General features: G+C 41.1%; 3 protein-coding genes and 1 pseudogene across 4 annotated transcripts; 3 read left to right on the top strand and 1 right to left on the bottom strand.

Annotated features, from left to right (window-relative positions):
- The first annotated feature begins 285 nt into the window (after positions 1-285).
- Positions 286-2,618, top strand: LOC102616068 (ABC transporter G family member 10-like). The gene has a single exon (XM_006469063.4). It carries the CDS (start codon positions 671-673, stop codon positions 2,504-2,506), a length of 1,836 nt encoding a protein of 611 aa, XP_006469126.2. The 5' UTR covers positions 286-670; the 3' UTR covers positions 2,507-2,618.
- LOC102610740 (transcription factor bHLH30) lies at positions 2,300-4,897 on the bottom strand. Of its 2 annotated transcripts, XM_006468967.4 has the most exons (3): positions 4,258-4,897; positions 3,130-3,620; positions 2,300-2,621 (listed from the first exon to the last, which is right to left on the bottom strand). In XM_006468967.4, coding segments are annotated over exons 1-3 (807 nt in total). In that variant the 5' UTR covers positions 4,573-4,897; the 3' UTR covers positions 2,300-2,620. The 2 variants fall into 2 exon arrangements, with proteins under 2 accessions (XP_006469030.2, XP_006469029.2); XM_006468966.4 differs by lacking the exon at positions 2,300-2,621 and having other exon boundaries at positions 2,681-3,620; positions 4,258-4,895.
- Positions 4,898-6,502: 1,605 nt separating this feature from the next.
- LOC127900266 (receptor-like protein Cf-9) lies at positions 6,503-7,853 on the top strand. Its single transcript, XM_052434871.1, has 2 exons — positions 6,503-6,805; positions 6,879-7,853. Exons 1-2 carry the CDS (start codon positions 6,503-6,505, stop codon positions 7,851-7,853), a joined length of 1,278 nt encoding a protein of 425 aa, XP_052290831.1.
- Positions 7,854-7,929: 76 nt separating this feature from the next.
- On the top strand, positions 7,930-9,751 carry LOC102615767 (receptor-like protein 7; annotated as a pseudogene).
- The last annotated feature ends 11,215 nt before the right edge of the window (positions 9,752-20,966 follow it).

A 20,966-nucleotide genomic window follows, 5' to 3' on the forward strand; every position in this document is an offset into this window, starting at 1 on the left:
TTTGACAACATCAGCCCCCCTTCCCATGCTCAGCATATGTTGAGTCTATTTAGTGTCAGAATAGTTTTTTAACATTGACTTGGCCAAACTGACAACCATAACAGAAATTTATGCCAAGCCTGTTGAATATGCAATCAAAAAATTATCATTTTTTCTTTGTGAGAAGTAAATTATATTAATATAAGGACTGAAAAAATATATATTTATATGTATGAAGTGAAAGTAGAACGGCCACTAGCAATGCCCCAACCTTATCCCCATGTCTTGGTGTTACCAAAAGGGCATTAAACGGCCGTTCAGAAAGATTGTAACAGCAAAATTTACTGCTCACATGGGAGTGATGAAACAAGCACCAAGCACACTCAGTCAACTTATACTTTATCAGCATTTTGTTATTGCATAACTCATTTGAAACTGTCAATTATATTGCGCCAACCGGCCTTATGGGTTGTCCCATTTGGCTATCAAAAGTTGAATATAAAAGCATAATATAAGGAAGGTTAATAAATCACTCATGCATGCAATGAAACGAATAATATGTGCCTCTGCGGCTAGTTAGCGTGTAGTGCAAAGAGATAGTTTGGTGTGTGTTAGCTCATCTTCCCATTTCTACTTCTTTCCATTCCCTACGATTTTCATAAGCCTTCTCTATTTTTTGTCTGTCTCTTTCATGGATCAGTTACCAATAAAAGCACCACATTCTACTGACCGCAAAAACCAATATAGAATAAGGACCAAGAAACTTACTTACAGGTCTTTTAGGGGGGTTGATGAATTCAATTGGTTTTGCAGCTGGAAGGAGAAGCCTCCTGCTGTATGCATACTGAAAAATGTCAATTGTGAAGCTAGACCAGGGGAGATTATGGCTATTGTTGGTCCTAGTGGGGCAGGAAAGACCACATTGTTGGACATACTTGCTGGAATGATCCCCCTGAGAAGAGTCTCTGGTTCTGTTCTTGTTAATGAGCAACCAATGAATATTACACAATTTCGAAGAATATCAGGTTATGTCACACAAGACGAAGTGCTGTTTCCACTGCTGACTGTCAAAGAAACGCTTATGTACAGTGCTAGACTCAGGTTGCATGTTGGACTCAACAGGGCTAAAGCTAGGGTTAGTGAACTGCTGAAGGAGCTTGGACTGGAGCATGTTGCCAATGTGCGAATTGGTGGCGAGTCAAGTCGTGGCATTTCGGGTGGAGAGAAGCGTAGAGTTTCAATTGGAGTTGATCTTGTTCATGACCCTGCTGTTCTTCTGATTGATGAACCAACCTCTGGATTGGATTCAGCATCAGCCCTAAATGTAGCTTCCTTGCTGAAATACATGGCTGTGAAGCAAGGTAAGACAATTGTGTTGACCATCCACCAACCAGGTTTTCGGATCCTTGAGCTTTTTGATCAAATTCTATTACTATCAAAGGGAACAGTCGTTCACCATGGATCCCTGGATCTCCTTGAGCATCGGCTTAGAATTGCAGGTCATTCCATTCCCCGGCAAGTTAATGTGCTTGAGTTTGCCATTGAAATGACAGTAGCAATGGTCATAGATTCTGAAGAAAGTGAAATCGAAGATAGAGACAGCGCGCAGGATAATGAGCATGACAGAAAAAATCTTCGCCTAGTTAATGGTGAAGAAACTAAAACATATTGCTCTAATCCTCCATTCAAGGAGGTTATAATACTGGTTCAGAGATTCTCCAGCAATATTCGAAGAACAAAACAGCTCTTTGCTGCGAGAATATTACAATCAGTAGTAGCTGGTATTGTGCTAGGAACTATATTCATGAATGCATATAATGATCCTAGGAGAATGAAGCTGCAAACTCAAATAGGATTTTTCGCTTTCAGCCTCACCTTCTTGCTGTCATCCACAACAGAAGGACTACCAATTTACTTGGAGGAGAGGAAAATCCTGATGAGAGAAACCTCAAGAGGAGCTTATAGAATTTCTTCTTATGTCATATCAAATACTCTAGTGTTCCTACCTTTCCTGTTGATCGTCGCTCTACTTTACACCATTCCAGTCTACTGGCTAACTGGACTGAGGAGGGAAATGGATGGCTTTCTCTACTTTTCATTTATCGTATGGCTAGTAGTTTTGACGTCAAATTCATTTGTTGCATGTTTCAGTGCCCTCGTTCCAAATTTCATAATGGGGAACTGTCTAATTGCTGGGATTATGGGGTCGTACTTCCTCTTTTCTGGGTATTTTATATCTAAGGATAACATACCTAAGTACTGGATTTTCATGCATTATTTGAGTTTGTTTAAATACCCATTTGAGTGTTTTATGATAAATGAATATGGAGGAGAGAAGGGAAAGCAGAGATGTCTGCAGGCTCTGGAAGGAACCTGTTTTCTGTATGGTGATGGCTTTCTGGCAGCACAAGGTCTAAAAGACTCACAAAAATGGAGTAACGTAGGTGTAATGTTGGCTTTCGTTTTTGGGTATAGATTTCTTTGCTTCTTAATTTTGTGCTACAGATCTTACAGAACCCAATGCTAGAACGATTTCAGCTATCCAACTCAAAAGTGGTGATTTGGAAACAGGTCGGTTTGTATCTCATCCTCTTTTCTGTCATTGCTGAACCCTTTTGAGATCAATTCGCGCAACTGCAACTCTGTAAACATGCATTTGTTATTCCAGAGCGACATAAATAAAAGCAGAATTGTCAAGAAATTTCTATCTCAAAAGTAGCCTCATGATATAAAATCAAAATAATTTGCTTCCTGAGCAATCAATTGGCATTGAAGTTGACATGCTTCACAAAAAAGAGAACGCCCTTAAGGAGCATTCTATTTCAAAATCTACATAATTTATCCTGAGCAACAAAAGACTGAAGAGTCTTTTACTGGATATCAACCAGTCTGCCAGGCAATCAGTGAGATACACATCTGATACAAGTTATATCAATGAGAAAGCTTTACTTGGTATAATGTCTGTTGATTCATATTTCGAAATACATCATATTCAGAAATCTATGATGCAGGCACAAGATAATTGTGCACGTAATCCCTGGAGTTTATACAGCAACAGAAATACATGCAATCAGTCACTGTACCACCACCGTCTCCCAATTGCTTGTGGACAATAAAATATATACATCCAGCAAGAAATCATATGCTCACCAGAGATAATCTGATGAAGATGACAAGGATGAATCAAACAAAGAAACCCGTCGTCTCTTATTGGAAAGTCTGGCTCCTAGAAGAAACTCCTCTGTAGCCGAAAATTTATCAAGGACAGACCTTATAGCCTGGTGAACAGAGCTCACAAGAGACTGGCATACTTCTGTATTTTCAAAGTTCAGTTCTTTACAGCTGGCCATCACAAAAATATTTTTCATCCTGCCTTCCAATGTTGCAATCTCTGCCTTGACGATTGACAGATGGAGGGCTTCGAGTACTCTTCTTAAATCAGACAGCAGTCCTGGTTTATAATTGCAACACAGGGATGCCTTAATTGAATAAGGAGCTCCATCCAATCCATCTTCCTGCTGTTCAACTTTTACTTCATCAATGTCTGTTGGTATGAGAAATCCTTCAGTAGCTTCCGTGGCATTCTTGTCCAGCTCTTTTAACTGACTAATAACTTCAGTCAGCAATGTTGCTTTGTCCATCTGAGAGTACAAATAGTCAATTTCACCTGACCAATATCTATTGACATAAAATAGTTGGAAATCTGCAATATCCAGTGGCTTAAATGACAATAACATGCAACTCAATCTCAATCTCAGTTACAGCCTCCAGAAATTCAAAGTCCAACACATATGGTAACATCAGCATAATGCCAGTACCGTGCTTGTAAGTATCCACAACGGCAAACACTCACCACACTAAGAAATAGTGAATCGGAGAGCATATTGCAACCTAGCACTTTCAACTTAAACAAGTCCAGTTATGGATCATGATCTTTTTATCGTACCACTCTTAGCACTCAAATTATTTGAACTCTCAAAAAGAGCTAATTACAGCAACTAACTGAGAAACCCATGCCAATTTCTATTAACCTCAAGCTAAATAATCACAGAGGATCTTGTATGCTAGAACACCGAAAAATGGTAACTGGAGTGAATACCACCACAAGTCAATCACCCATGTTTCTTCATTAACACAAAAATAGTAAACCAACCACACCAATCTTTTAAAAGACCACCAAACACCAATTATCACAAAGCCTAATCCCAAAATTTCAAGAAACTAACATCACCAGACCAATTTAAACTCGTATGAAACTAATCAAACAACCATCATTACCTTCGTAGCACCGGGTATTAAGCTCCTGAGAGTATCAAGATGCCCATTAATCCTCTTTCTTCGGTTCCTCTCAGCCTCAATATGATTCTTCAAAGCCGCAACACTTCTGTCCTCTGAGACCCCTTTCCTCTGCAGTTTCACATTAGCCTCCACAAGCTCTCCCCTTTCACTATCCAAAACCAATGATGAATGCGAAGATGACCCGTTTCTTGATTGCCCTTGAAAGCCATTATTCACGACAAACTCATCGGTCAAAATCTCAACACCATTGTCATTTCTACATGAACTCCAAAAGTAAGGATCCATGGCTAGCATCCAAGTAATGAAGGTCAAAAATGCAAACTTTAAGCTAATGGGTATTGAGATTTGTAGCAGATGAGCACAAAGACAGCCTAAAGACTCAGCTTCGGCGTGGCTGCAGCAGGTACTTATGCTAGTTCGACAGTTATCTTGTTAACTAACACAGACATTCTGAAGTACAGAACTCAGATCTGAGACTGCGCTCCAGTGTGTTGGTCATTGGTCTCTACGGAAGTAGAAAGATTAGAAGAAATGTGCCGGTATGTGTTGTGGAGTACAAGTGGTAGTCAAAGACTTCAAAGTCTAAACTTCACCTAATCCTAACATAATTCATACTGTTCAAAATGAAGAAAATCTTTCCATATCCATGTAACCAGGACATTCTTTACTTTTCTTTGTCTATACGGTACAATACAAAATTAGGTTCAACTTTTGTCCACTCATCATGGTCCAAATATTTGGTGACGGTGGCAACCCCTGTGCCTTCAGTGTAAAGTTTGAATTTTTTTTTTCCCCACTCAATTACATAATTGGGTTTGGATATCTATTTCCACTTATTAATGCGGTAGAATAGATATTCCGTCAAAATTAATGAAGATAAAAATTTAGGTTATAATATAATTAAATTAATTTAAGGTAATCTGTATATGTTTGAATGTGATGTACACATCAACTTCAATAAACTTGCTCCAATCAAATTAATTATATAAAATATATATGGGTTGAGATATTTCCACCAACTATTGGTGTAAACCCACTCTATTCCTGAAAAATATATATAAGTTCATGTTATTTTTAATAAATATAAATTAATTTTAAAATTTTTATAATTAATCAATTAAATTTTTCTTATAATTTTTTTCTTACTTAGATTTCATTGACCAATTTTTTTTATTATTCAAGTTGTTTTGACATAAGTTTTATTTGATATTTTTACCCTTATGACATAAAATGAACAAATTGCTCCAATAAATATATGTTTTTACATTTAATAGTTTAAGTATTTAATTTTATGATTTATTATGTAACATTTTTAAATGAAATCTAATAATTTTTAATACCCTACAGGTAAATTATATAAATTTGACGATTTGATAATTTACATGAGTATTGTATAATAAAGACATTATGTTAGTTTACTTAAATATTAATAATCATATGTATTGATACATCATTTAAACATAATAAATTTTGTTTAAAAATTAAAAAAAAATTGAAGCTAAAGTAAATTTTTCATACTTTTGAAGGAGAAGCAACAAGGCAAGGGCAACTAATTATCAGTAATCTCTGCATTTACATCATTTAACTTTTGAGTAAACAATGTTGCTTTCGCGATATTTTACAGTACGTGTCCCATTTGTTGACCGTAGGAATTGCCGTCATCCAATATTCCCATTGACTCTTACTTGAACTTTATAACTTTCCCACATATCTTCAACAAAAAAGCAAACAAATGAATAAACCAATAAAATTGTAAAATTGATTTTCCATCTATCAGAGATTCAGAATGCTTTTATAATACTGTGATTGGTAATTTTCGCGCTGTCATGAGTGGACGGCAAGGCGAGAGACAAGTCAATCATTTTCTGAAACAAATTAAAGTACCCAAACTTTATAGGCACTGAAGCTACTTAGTAAATACTTCAAGTACTTGATTCCTCTCATAATTGTCAGTGACCACAATTTCATACACACTCGTAAGTAGTTAATTTTGTTGCCATTGCCGAACTCCAAAAAAAGAAGTCTCTCCAATCAGAACTATTAGCAGAGAGATGATGTGCGGACGGCAATTTACAGCAATGACTCTTTCATATCGTCCATTAATTAGCAAATAGTCTTTTACTTAAAGACCAATTCATAAGAATTAAATAACATATATGAAAAAAAAGGGAGTTTGGATTAAAGTGCAGAATCATTATAAATTACAGACTAAGGTGGTCGTCTAATGGTGTCAACGCTCAGTGATCTAGCTTGCAACTCCTACCTGAAAAAGAAAAATATGTGGGGGTATCGCCTACTTTGCATCATGTTATTGCATTTTCGAGTTATTTTTTCTGTGTCATCGGTGAAGCTCTGCTCTCCCGAGGAAAGCTTTGCCTTACTCCAATTTAAGAACACAATTTCAATGGATGCTTCTGCTTCTAGTCATTGCGATGCTGCTGTTACTTACCCTAAGACAAAGTCCTGGAATAAAGATGGTGATTGTTGTTCGTGGGATGGCATAACCTGTGATGAGATGACTGGCCATGTAATTGGCCTTGACCTCAGTTCATGGCACTCTTCATCCCAACAGCACTCTCTTCCTTCTCCATCATCTTCAGAAACTCAACCTTGCTTGCAATGATTTCAACGGAACCAAAATCTCATCCAACTTTGGTCAGTTCACAAAACTAACACATCTTAACCTTTCCTTTTCGTATTTCTCTGGCATTGTTCCTTCACAAATTTCTCGTCTGTCAAAGCTGGTTGCACTTGATTTGTCTGGTGATATTCCTGGAACGAAATTTGAGCAACACACTTTTAATAATCTCGCGAAAAATCTAACAGAGTTGAGATATCTTCTTCTTGACAATGTGCAAATGTTTTCAGTTGTCCCTAGTTCATTGTTGAACCTGTCTTCTGCTTCTTTGATATCTCTCAGTCTTGGTAGTGGTTTTCTCCAAGGCGAGTTCCCTATTGATATTTTTCACTTTCCTTTCCTCCGGCAACTAACTTTATCGGACAATAGACATCTTACAGGCAATTTACCCAAGTCTAACTGGAGCAGTCCCCTTAGAATCTTGGACCTCTCAGTCACAAAGTTCTCAGGAAAAATAACGGACACAATTGGCAATCTCAGGGACTTGAAATTTCTTGATCTTTCTGCATGCTACTTTGACGGCTTGATTCCGAATTCATTTTGGAATCTCACAGAAATCACTTACTTGGCTTTCGAAGCCAACTTCTTCTCAGGCCAAGTCCCAGCATCTCTATCTAACCTTAAACAGCTCACTGTGTTAAATCTTGAGGACAATCAGTTTTCAGGGGAGTTTCCGGATGTTTTTGGTAACCTCAGCAAACTAACTAGAATCTCTCTTGCCCATTTAAATTTCACTGGTCAGTTGCCATTATCAGCATTCAATTTGACACAACTTTCTCTTCTAGAATTGTCCCGTAATCAATTCGTGGGTCAACTTCCTTGTCATGCAAGCTGTCTCCCTCTTTCACATCTGAAATTAGGAGGTAATTTTCTAGATGGAAGAATTCCATCTTGGTTGTTCAATCTGTCGTCTTTAATAAATTTAGACCTTTCTTGACAACAAATACATCGGTACTTTTGGCCAGTTCCAGCAGTCTAGTTCAAATCCAAATTTAACATTCGAACTTCCGGATCTCACTTCACTTGATTTTTCATCAAATAGCTTGAGTGGCACAGTGAAAGCAGACATGTTTTCAAATCTCAAGAATCTTGAATATGTTGATCTTTCAAACAACAATCTCCTGTCACTAACAACCCCCGGAACTGTAAACTTTACTTTATCCAAGCTTGAGGTGTTCAAATTCTCTTCTTGTAACGTGTCTCAGTTTCCAGATTTCTTAAGAACCTCAGAAAATTTGGTGGAGTTAGACCTTTCTAACAATAAACTTACTGGCCAGATCTTCCAACTAGATCAGTGGCCGTATTTGTATTTTCTGAATCTATCTCACAATTTTCTGACAAGTGTGGAGAGAATCTCATCTGTGGAGTTACGGCATCTTGACGTTCAGTCTAACTTGCTCCAGAGGCTACCATTCATTCTGTCATCTCGCATACGATTCCTTTCAGTTTCAGACAATAAATTGACAGGAGAGTTCCCTTCATCAATTTGCAATTTGAGCACTATTGAATATCTTAACTTGTCCAATAACAGCTTGAGCGGGATGATTCCACAATGTCTAGCAAACTTTGATTCTCTCTCTTTGTTGGATTTGCGGAAGAACCAATTCCGCGGCAGCATTCCTCAAATATTTTCAAAGTGCTACGACTTGGTGGCCCTTAACCTGAATGACAATGAATTAGAGGGAAAATTACCACCATCTTTGGCAAACTGTGGCGACTTGGAAGTTTTAGATGTGGGGAATAACAAGATTAACGATGCATTTCCATATTGGACAGCAACACCTCCCCGGTTACAAGTTCTTGTCCTGCGATCAAACAGTTTCCACGGTCCCATTTACAACAACGTCCCCAGCATAAAAAGGCCTTTCCCTGAGTTGAGAATAATTGATATCTCTCGCAACGGATTCACAGGCCTTCTGCCGGCAAGATATTTCCAAAGTTTAAAAGCTATGATGCATGGAGACAATGATGATATTGATCTTGATTATATGAATTCAGCTGGCTACGATCAATACTATTCCATGATTTTGACCTATAAAGGAGTTGACCTTGAGATGGAGAGAGTTCTAAATATTTTTACAACCATTGATTTGTCGAACAACCGGTTTGAAGGAATGATCCCAAAAGAAGTTGGAAAACTTTCCTCGCTCAAATTGCTCAACCTTTCCCACAACATTCCTGAGAGGTCAGATTCCATTGTCGTTGGGAAATTTGACACAGCTTGAATCACTAGACCTCTCATCGAACTGGCTTGCAGGGGAGATTCCTGTGGAGTTGACAAGTCCGACGGCTCTTTCAGTATTGAACCTTTCGTTTAATCAGCTAGTAGGACCAATACCTCAGGGGAAACAGTTCGATTCGTTTCAGAATGATTCTTTTATTGGGAACTTGGGGTTATGTGGATTTGCGCTGACACAACAATGTAGCAATTATGAGGTACCACCAGCACCAATGCCTGAAGAAGATGATACTTCGAGCAGCTGGGCCTGGTTTGATTGGAAAATTGTTGTCATGGGTTACGGATGTGGAGTCATTTGGGGATTGTCGTTGGGATACCTTGCGTTCTCAACAGGAAAGCCACGGTGGCTGATGATGATGATGTTCGAGAGACACGATGCCGAAAAGATGAGAAGAATTAAGCCAAGGCCTCAGAGGATTTAGTGAGGCAAATCGGTGAGTGATCCAGTACCGATGATCCTGTTACGTACTTTGGAATAATTCCTTTTTGTCATCTATCCCGTCGCTTGCTCTTGTTGTAACTAGTTAATTGGATAATTAATTCCTCTTGTCATGTGTATAAAGCTTGATTTGTGTTGGCTGATTGGTCTAGTTCATATTGCGGTTAATTTAATCGAGGTGCTCACCCAAGTGGAATGACCATTGAGGCTTGAGCTGATAAATAAATTTGAAAAAACAAATCTTATTTTAATTAAAAGAGATTTAGTGCTGAAACTAAATACTGAATAAAAGGATATATGTAATAAAATCATAGTATTGTACTGTGTAAATGCAGACGCGACACAAAAGTTTTGAAAAATAAGCATATGAATCCAAATTTTTTTCTATGGAAGATTGGCCCGCATTTAAAGTGTTTTTTCATGTATAAGACATTTATAAAATCCAGAATAAGAATTTTTTTTGATGTTTTGCCTCTCGAAAAGGATAGCTACACCCTGTAGTTTGAAAGAGTTATCACAAAAATTTTTAGTTTAATTTCAACAAAGGACACTTCAAATCTTTTACGTTACATTTTACAGCTTGTTTGGATGAAAAATGTTAAATTTCCTCTTCTACCCCCATGATGCACCTATTAAATATCTAGTGAATGTGGCTCAACACAGGAAAATTGATTTACACAATAACTTTTGGAGTAGCTATATTTTATATCAAAATAATTTTGACAAAAAATGAAATTTATTTACTTCGTTTTCTTTTTATTTTCCTTTAATTTTATTTCACCACTGCCACCAAATCTTAATTTATTTTTCTATATATATATATATTTGGGGAAAAAATAGGAAAGGTAGCAAAACGCCACATGTCGACGAACGAAATAACTCCAGTACAATCCAAGGTACTAGACATGATTTAAGGTACTCCGCACAATTAGTGGTACCCGGAATGATTCGAGGTAACCCCCACAATTAGAGGTACCTAGCATGATTCGAGGTACCCCGCATAAATCGAAATACCCCATATAACTGGAGGTACCTGATAGATCCGATTCACGAGAACCATCTGAAAAAGTCCGTCATGGGAAATATCTCCATATCTTGAAGGATAATATTTGATTTTGTTAGAATTAAATATCAAAACGTCATACTGAAAAGGGAGGGACAGCCGCCTGCCACCCCTGCCAAAAGTGAAGGACATTGTCCCAAAGACAGTGGTCCTCAGCTGCCTACCCGACAGCCACTGCAGAGGTACCTTGGACCACTCTCCAGCACACGCTACGTTTCCAAAGGATGAGATATGCCACGAACGTCTTCTTGATTCCCAAGCATGCACATAACGGCCCAAAAATCATAAAAAGGTAAAAAGACGTGAAAGGCCAAAAAAGGGATAGTCCATAGCCAAAAGGGATACGCCACGTGGCAGCTGAGGTACTTTATATATAAAGATGTCTAGGTTTTATTCTCCATCATGTTCTCATTCACTCACACTCCACAAAAATAAGTTTTCTTCAACCTTAAACCTTGATTTATAGAGGGTTGACAATCTCTCTTTATCATTAAAAAGCTTAAGTTTGCTAACTTGAGCGTCGGAGTGTGAACGCCGGGTACCCCGGCTTCACCTCTAACCTGTATTTCACTATTTTGCAGGCTTGAAGCTAATTTCGAAGGTCATTTTTCTTGGTTCAAACCTTCCACCATTGCTGCCACTTCCCTTTCCCCTTTTCACCTCCTCTGAATTTAGAAACACCGCACACAACAACCAGAGAGGTACCCCGTTTCCCCCAAAAAATATAAATTTATTGTTCTAGATAGGTTTATCTTTTCATAACCCCAAAATCTTTCTAAAACAATTGGCGCCATCTATGGGGAGACGCACAAAAAGCCTCCACTGCAGTTATCAAACTAGTTGTTGTGTATACTCCAATATATGGCACCCGACGTACCTCCCAAAGGTTTAATGGCGGATCCTACAAGGATGAGAAATGACAGCAGCGGTGAAGGTAGTGATCCCGCAAGAAGGCTAGCTCGTCTCAGCAAGGGTAAGGCTATCAAGCAATCGACTTGTATTCGCCAAGATGAGGAACATATCTCTCACAAGCGTTTCAAGGATCTTACCCATGCAATACTTAGGGCGGTTGGATCTAGGGCACCTGAAAGTTCACTTCCACCAGTGATGCTAGATGCTCCACCACCTTAAACGAACCAACAAGCTATGGTCAGAAAAGAGGTACTCAAGGCCAGCAAGCCAAAATATTGGCCATCGGGTACCCGTTCTAAGTTTCAAACCGTGGGCTCACAAGACGAACGTTCCACCGCCTCTTGCAATTCCCGCAGCAGCCAGGGTATGAGGCATGCAAAACGTGCCCACGAGGATCTCCGTGAAAAGTTAAATGCCAAAAGGGCTTTTCAAATGGCGGCAACATCATTAGGTGCCCCTTAGGTAACCCCTCAAACTTGTGGAAAAAATAGAGAACCTGAAAGCCCAAGTGAAGCTCCTCTCCGAGAAGTAAAACATCACAAGTGCTCCAACACCAATGACCTACCAATCGCCGTTCACTATGGTGATTCGGACGACAGTTCTTCCCGAAGCGTTCACCATGCCTCAGATACCCCAGTACTCGGGTACCACTAATCCCTCGGAGCATGCTGAGCTATACTGCGACCAAATACTTATCAAAGGTGTGGATGAGAACGCCATGTGTAGGATGTTTACACACACACTCACAGGCCCCGTAAAGTCATGGTTTCGGTCTTTAAAGGCAGGAAACGTATCTTCCCTACACTAATTGTTATCTGAATTTACTAAAGAGATTTCCTAAACTTCTACTCAAGATAGGGCATCTTCCAAACTTGCCTTTATTAAGCAAGGGGAAGCCGAACCTTTGGCAAAGTATGTGAGTCGTTTCCACCAAGAGGTGTTGCGAACATGAGCATTTGAAAACCAACACACACTGACCTATTTTGAGAAAAAATTACTGTTGGGCAAGCTATGACATTCTTTTTAAAAGAAGCGCATACTTTCATATGGGGAAGCCCGTTCCCGGGCGTTGCAGCAGGTGGAGATGGATGAGAAATGCCATTTGAAGCACTAAGAAGATAAGGCCGAGGTCACAAAGAATAAGGAGAAGCCCAAGAGAACGGAAGCCCCAATACCAAGGGTACCCCGAACGAGGAGCCCTCTACGGGGGTGAGGGTTTAACACTCAGGGTATCTTACGGGTACCCCAACCTCCAAAATCGCCACAACCTCCAAAATCGCCACCACCAGAGCAACGAGAGCCACCACGAGGCCTCGGTACGAGTCTTACCATCCGCTGAATCGTTCCCCAGAGCAGATATTTTACCAGATTCGGGATAGCGGACTTCTCCATCCGCCCAAGCCAATGAAGCAGAAACATGAAGCGTAGCGTAAAGTATTGTGAGTTCCACGAGAACTTCGGTCACAGCACAGCCGTGAGGAAATTAAATCATTGATTCTTAGTTGGTACCTCAAAGAATTTGTTGCTGGCATGAGGGAGGCTCGGAAATCCATGAAGCAAGATAAGGGCAAGCAGGTAATTGATGGCAGCCCTAAACGAGAGGTGCCCCCGGGACATAAGAAATGTGTGTATGTCCGGATGATCACGGGCGGACCGACTCTAGCTGGCCATTCCAGGAGGGCCATCAAACTATATAGTAGATCGTTATCGTTAGCCACCAATATTGGCAGAGAAGTCAACTTTAATGGATGGGGTACACCGCAAGTACTCCACCATCCCCCACCTATCTTTTTCGTAAAAAAATATGTTGAGGGTATCTCGTACCCCCATGATGATTCCTTAGTAATTACGTTGAAGGTTGTTACTGGTAAGGTACCAAGAACTCTTGTAGATACCGGCAGCTCCGTTGATATCATTTTCAAAAGCACCTTGGATCAACTATTGATTGAGTCGCCAAATATCACCCCATATGCTACGCCTCTTATTGGGTTTATTGGAGATATGGTTATCCCAAAGGGCATCATTACGCTACTCGTTACACTTAGTAAGGTACCTCATCGTGTTGTTTATATGATTGATTTTCTTATTGTGGATCACCCGAGCCCCTACAACATTATATTAGGTAGGTCGTTCTTAGTAGCAACTAAAGCGGTGGTATCCATGCACTACCTCGCCATGAAAGTTCAAGCCACCCAATAAGTTATCACCATTAAAGGGGATCAGCAATCAGCTCGTGGATGTTACTCCGTGGCCTCCAAAGTCACTTACTAAATAGCTTTCGATCTGTCAATGAAGGGGTACCCCAGTGGGAGCAAGCTCACACTTTATCCCTCGAAGCGAGCACTTGCGAGACAGAGGAGAACGGTGCTAAAAAACGCTTCTCAGGTAGCCAACCCACCAAAGCAATTGGGAACCTCGCTAGTGGGTGTAGAAACAATTGCTCCGGATGACTCAGGGGTACCCCACGGGGACCATGTTGAGCCCAGATGCGAATTTGAGACACCTCTAGATTCGTGAATACTGAAAGATGAAAAACGGGGTACCCCAGTTGAAAACATTGTTTCTGTCTCGATTTGTGCCACCGACCCAACAAAGATCGTGAAAGTAGGCTTCAATCTTTCGGAAGAACAATGAGAGAGGCTCATCAACTTTCTACGCGAGCACCATGATATATTTGCCTGGTCCCACTCAGATATACCGGGTATCTCATATTCCTTCTCCTATCACAAACTCAATGTCAGCCTACATCATAAACCGGTCAAACAGAAGCGTCGCACATTCAACCAAGATAGGTACGACGCACTTGAGCAAGAGGTAGACCATCTATTAGTAACGGGATTCATCCGGGAAGCAATGTACCCCGATTGGGTATCCAACATTGTTCTAGTCAAGAAATTAAATGGAAAGTGCCGTATGTGTGTAGATTTCACCGGTTTGAACAAGTCCTGCCCCAAGGATAGCTTCTCGCTCCCCCGGGTGGACCAGCTGGTTGATGCAACAACAGGACATGAGATGCTTAGTTTTATGGACGCCTTCTCCGGTTACAACCAAATCCCAATGTACGAACCCGATCAAGACAAAATGACCTTCATCACCAATTGTGGGTTATACTATTATAAGGTTATGCCGTTTGGTTTAAAAAATGTTGGAGCTACTTATCAGCGACTGGTGAATAAAATTTTTAGGGAACAAATTGAGCACACAATGGAGGTATACATAGACGACATGATCACCAAATCGGTGCATGCGGGGGAACACCTAGGGCTACTCAGAGATACCTTTACAATTTTGAGAAGACACAAGATATGGCTCAACCCTAAAAAATGTGCATTTGGGGTTACCTCGGGTAAATTTCTTGGGTTCATTGTGCAACAATGGGGGATCGAGGCCAACCCCGATAAAATTCGCGCGATTTTTGACATGAAGTTGCCACGCACCATCAAGGAGGTTCAAAGCTTGGCAGCCTGGGTAGCTGCCCTGAGTCGCTTCATCTCCAAGGCTATCGACCAATGTAAGCCCTTTTTCAAAGCCTTGAAAGCTGGTAAAAAGCTCCAATGGACCCCCGATTGCAAAGAAACTTTCAAAGAACTGAAGGGGTGCCTCATCAATGCTCCACTACTTGCCAAACCTGAGTTGGGGGAGGTGTTTCTATTGTATCTCGCTATATCCGACCATGTCACCAGCTCTGTGTTACTCCGAAAAGATGATAATGAGGTACAACGGCCTATTTATTACACTAGTAAGGCTATGGTCGATGCCGAAAAGCGGTACCCCACCTCTGATAAAATTGTTTTGGCACTGGTTGTCGCAGTAAAGAAGCTTAGACCATATTTTCAAGCTCACACCATTGCAGTCGTTGCCAACCTTCCCCTCCGGTAAATCCTCTAGAAGTTAGATATGTCCGGAAGGCTTCTCCGATGGTCCTTCGAATTAAGCGAGTTCGACATCAACTTCAAGCCTCGTTCGACGATCAAAGCTCAAGTCATCGCTGATTTCATTGCGGAATTCGCCAATGACTCCTATGGTGAAGGTGATCTGAGGTACCTATCAGATACCCCATTCGCCGATGAAGGGGGATATGTTTGGGAAATATATGTAGATAATTCCTCTAATTCATACGGAAGTGGTGCGGGAGTAATTATAATCGACTCGAACAAGGTGAAAATATGCTATGTTTTGCAATTTTGATTCAAGGCTTCAAATAATGAAGCCGAATACAAGGCCATCATAGCGGAGTTGAGAATGTCGAAGGCTTTGAGAACAAAAAGAGTACACATCAAGAGCGACTCCCAGTTAGTGGTAAGCCAAATTACCGCACAGTATCAAGCGAAAGAGAAAAATATGAAGGGGTACCTCGGGAAAACCAGAAAGTTGATGTCCCAATTTTGTGAAGTTAAGGTGGAAAGGGTACCCCGATTGCAAAACAGCAAAGCCGACAATTTGGCAAAAATGGCATCCCTTGGTGTAGCTCAGTCAGCTAGCCCCATTACGACAGAACACATACCCGCCCCCAGTATTGATCTCCTCGAGCCATTGGAAGTAGGATCACTGTCCAACGGGGTACCTTGGATGGAGCCTATCATAAGGTACCTCAAGGACGGGGACCTCCCCTTAGATAAAAGTGAAGCAAGAAGACTAAAATATAAAGCTGCGCGGTATTGCCTGATCTAGGATACCCTATACAGAAGATGGTTCACTCTCCCTTACCTTAAATGCTTGGAAAGTGACGAGGCCGAGTATGTCATGAGGGAGATATATGAGGGAATTTGCGGCAATCACTATGGAGCACAATCACTGGCACAAAAAGCTTTCCGTCAGGGATACTACTAGCTTACCATGCGGGAAGATGCTAAAAATATGGTACGAAGCTGTGACAAGTGCCAAAGGTTCGCCAGGGTACCCTACCTACCCCTAGAGAAGCTAACAGTTATATCTTCCCCTTGGCTCTTTGCTATATAGGGAGTGGACCTCATTGGCCCATTACCTACCAAGAAGGGGCAAGCAAAATATGCAATCGTAGCGGTAGACTATTTCATAAAGTGGCCGGAAATAGAGCCACTAACAAGCATCACAGAAAGGAAAACCACGAAATTCATTTGGAAGAACCTCATTTGTAGATTTAGGATCCCTTATGCAATTGTTAGTGATAACGGCAAGCAATTCGATAATGAAAAATTTTAAAGTTTTTGCTCGGAGCTTGGATAGCCAACCGGTTTGCTACACCTGCCCACCCCCAATCTAATGGGCAGGTCGAAGCCATTAACAAGATTATCAAAGGTATCCTGAAGAAGATGTTGGAAGAAAGAAATGGAGCTTGGGTAAACGAGCTGCCTGGGGTGCTGTAGGCCTACCGGACTACTCAGAACACCTTTACTGAAGAAACCCCCTTCTCTCTCGCATTCGGTGTTGACACAGTAATCCCAGCGGAAATTGGGGTACCCTCTCACAGAGTTGAATACTTTAATGAGGCCGAGACCACCTCCTTGATTGCTTCAAATCTTGATTTGGTGGCTGAAAAAAGGGTTAGAGCGGAATTGAGGACAGCCTTGTACCAGTAGCGCATTTAGGGTCTATATGAAAAAAGGGTACGCCCTCGATCCTTTAAGAAATGAGAGTTAGTCTTGAGGAGAGTAACTTAGAACGCTAGGATACCCTGCAAAGGCACTTTCGGGGCAAATTGGGAGGACCATACCGCATCGATAAACCCGTTGGGTCAGCTGCATATCGGCTACTCCACATGGATGGGACAATCGTGAGGCACCCCTGGAATGCTACAATGCTGTGGAAATATTACTAAAGGACAGTGTCCTAACCTTTAGTCTTTTACTGTTTTCTGCTTTCTTTAATGTTTCTGCTTTCACTTACTAAATAGCTTTCTTTAATTCCCAAATGAAAAGGATATGAGGTCTTACGGTCTCCCGTTCTCTTTAGGGTAACAAAGCTAAGTCGTGTATTGATCAATGCTTTCGTTATGTATAAATGCATTTTCTTTCTCGACAAATTGATGTGTGTTCTTTATTTTTTCGCCACTTCGATCATGAAATGCAGATTATATCGTTTATCGCCATTAATATACCCTCACATATGGTTATATGCAATTTTTGCCATACGCTTGTCAATTATGACTAACTTATTACAGGACCAGCCAGGGTACCTGACATACCTAGATTGTGATGATCTATGTAAAGCCAAGATTGGCAAGCGAATGAATAGCCTTGGGGTAGCCTTCCTACAGAAGCATGACAAGGCTACCTAAATATAGAGAGGGAGGGTCAAAGAAGACCCGAGGGTGAAGTAAAGCTGGCATACCCTAGCGCCATGAGATTCTGCATAGGTATGATCTTACTTAAGCAAAGTAGGGGGTAGGCCATTTAAAAATTCGGAGAAAGTTTCGAAAGAGCAAGAAATTAATTGGTTGGACCAATTGCGCGCTCTTAAATTTGATAAACTATTTGTGGAGGATCCGCCATAATTTTCGATAAGGACATGCACCAAGCACATCAATCTGCATAAGCCAGTAGGCGCCTGATGTCGAATATTTGTTAGGTACCTGAGGTACCCCATTTAAAAAAAAAATTCATCACATATAATGAGAGGTACCCTAGAAATTTACAAGATAACAATTTGGCCCAGTATTCATTTGCAGAATAATGAGGATGCAAACTACAAGCTCAAAATATAGAGGGTTCGGTAGAATAATATCATAACAAAATAAAGATCTCAGTAATACAAAATACTCAAGAAACCAAAAAGAAAGAAACAATTTCCAAATAGCAAAATATGGATAGATCCAGAAAAATAACAGCATTATAAAATGGCTACACCGATGGTGGTGCATTGTCCCCATCATCCTTCTCCAGAGGGCAGTCAGCAGAAGACTCTGAGGTACTTAAAATATGAGCAGCTGAAGTAGGGGCATCTGAGGCAGGTAACGGCTGAAGCACGCACGGTACCCTAGGTGACCTAGAAAGGGTACCCGACTGTGCATGGGAATACTTCTTCCTTTCTTCAATCGTCTTCAGAATCGTAGCCTTGTTGACATATTTCTCCATGCGGGGTGCCTCCAATTCTGAATCCACACTCCATACCTCTGTTATAATAAGAGAGAATACCTCATCCGCCATCTTCTTTTGTCGGGACAGTAGATCATCGTTTGTGGCCCTCAACTCATCGCAAACCCTGTCTAATCGAGCTTTCTCTTGAGATTGGTCAGTAAGGCGTTCCTACAAAGTTTTGACTTCTCGAGCAAGCTTGTCATCGCGAGACTGTCGACTTTGGAGCTCACTCCTTAATTTTTCGACCTCCAATTGGGTAGCAACGAGGGAGTCGAGATCTGGAAGGCAGTGGCTAAGGAGAAATGATGCCTGTAGATTGTTAAAGACATGTTATATATATGTGTATGACAATAGGAATAAATAAGTAAAGAATGAAGGGTACACCGGGGTACCCCAGTAAAGCATACCTCTTGGGTAGCCCTGAGTGCTTGACCGTAGCGTTCGCTCAAGCTCATCTTGTCTGTCTCCTCAGCAACTTCGAGGGTAACACTTTTCAGCAGAATAATAGAAACAACACGCCAAGTGTGAAACCTTCTCGTTGGATGCCGGGTCTAAGTCACCATCGCACAATTCGTCGGGGAAAGAGGAAACCAACCCAAATTTTCTCTTTTTAGAACGAGGGGTACTATTCGATCCGATGTGGGAGGTACCCTGTGATTTTCCCTTCACTCCAGGGGCTCGAAGGGGGCCAGGTATTCTTCTGGAGTAACGCAGAATCCTGATATCCGAAAGCTCCACCCACTACCACTTGGAAGAAAGCGTTAAAAGCATCGCCCGCTGACTCCATAATTGCACCCAACTCGCAAAAGTAATGTTAGCCGGACAAGCGCTAAATACTACAATGCAAAAAATGGGAAACGAAAAACAAGAAAGCCAAATAAAGAACGCGGTGATAAGGGGGTACCCCAGTCCCATAGATAATAATAGGGTACCCCCAACACCCAAATCATACATGAGTTACCACCGGAAGCAGGTGGAAAACCTCGGTTAATCAGCTCTGCTCTCCCCAACTTGCTCTCCTTTAACACATCACTACCCCTTTGTACACTTCGAAGCCTCTCCATAAACTTCTTCACCTCTTCCCCCACCTCCTGAATCGGGCATGATCCTTTAGCCCACCTCACACCTGCAAAACCATGGAGAACCCAAGATTAGCGAGACATTTATGTGAAGGATTATAATAAAGAACAGTAAACAAGGGAGATACTTACAGTCTACACTGAAGGAATTTAGAACCTCCATAAGGTTGCCCTTGTCACCTAGAGTCTCTGCCCCTCACTTACCTTCAGCAACAAACCACCCTTTTGTGTAACCCTTCTTCAAGGCGGGGTTCCCCCTAATGAGATTGTCATGATCACCCCAAGCAGCGAAGTAAGTAATAGTGGGACCCTTAGGCTTTTTGAGTTGGTAAAGGCCCTTCAATTCCTGAATAGAAATATCACGCCTCAATACCTCCAACCATAACACCTGCAAGCTTGTAAGTGTCCTTCGCCTCGACTGGGATAGTTGCCCAGGGGCCACCCCCAAATAACTAAACATCCTCATATAGAAAGGTTGGAGGGGCATGCGGAGTCCAAGATAAAAGAGGTCAATGTGAAGAGCAATCTCGTCAGATATAGGGCACTCAGGTCGCTCATCCACATAGGGTATCCTAAGCTGGACGGAGAGAGGAATATTGTATTTGGTTCTAATCTGTTCTAAGTCCCCCAAAGTAGCCCTTCTAGTGCCTAGTGAATAAAGGTTACCAGATTTTAAAATTGTGGTAGAATGAGACTTGGGAGGCCGGTCTAAGGAATGAGCTGGAACCTTGGGCTTGGATGACCCACCCTTTTTTTCAAAAATGGTGGGTTGGTCGTTTACTGGAAAAACACGGGCTGATACGAAGCACTCCTAGGGCGAGGGAGCTCAGAATATGAGTTACCACTCCTAGAGGCACTAGGGGGGACCTATCACCCTCACTAATGGAAATGTGGGAAGGAAGTCCTACATGAGGGCTGTCAACACTACTAACCTCAACCGAACGACGCCTTCTCGCTGCTGACTTTTTCTTGCCTATTTACTTCCTGCCACACACCACCAGGCCACAAATCCCCAACAACATATCCACATCATACATCACCCACCACACATTAACCATCAATTTCAAATACCGACCACAAAATAAATAAATATATATACATATATATATAAACAAAGATTTTTCTCAGAGTATGCAAAATAGTGCCACGGTAAATGCACCAAAGGAGGAAAAACAAGAAATGATACATGTAACTCATCAACTTGACGAATCAGAACTTATGGTCGCGGGGTGACAAAGCTGCAATAAGTAAGAATATGCATAT

This window comes from Citrus sinensis, chromosome 2, assembly GCF_022201045.2.
Source record: "Citrus sinensis cultivar Valencia sweet orange chromosome 2, DVS_A1.0, whole genome shotgun sequence".
Classification (NCBI taxonomy): Eukaryota; Viridiplantae; Streptophyta; class Magnoliopsida; order Sapindales; family Rutaceae; genus Citrus; species Citrus sinensis.

Coding starts and splice junctions, on each gene's coding strand:
- LOC102616068 (XM_006469063.4), top strand. CDS start 671: ATGGATCAGTTACCAATAAAAGCACCACATTCTACTGACCGCAAAAAC.
- LOC102610740 (XM_006468966.4), bottom strand. CDS start 4,572: ATGCTAGCCATGGATCCTTACTTTTGGAGTTCATGTAGAAATGACAAT. Junction 3,621..4,257: donor TAATACCCGGTGCTACGAAG/GTAATGATGGTT, acceptor TTGTACTCTCAG/ATGGACAAAGCAACATTGCT.
- LOC127900266 (XM_052434871.1), top strand. CDS start 6,503: ATGGTGTCAACGCTCAGTGATCTAGCTTGCAACTCCTACCTGAAAAAG. Junction 6,806..6,878: donor GTGATGAGATGACTGGCCAT/GTAATTGGCCTT, acceptor CATCATCTTCAG/AAACTCAACCTTGCTTGCAA.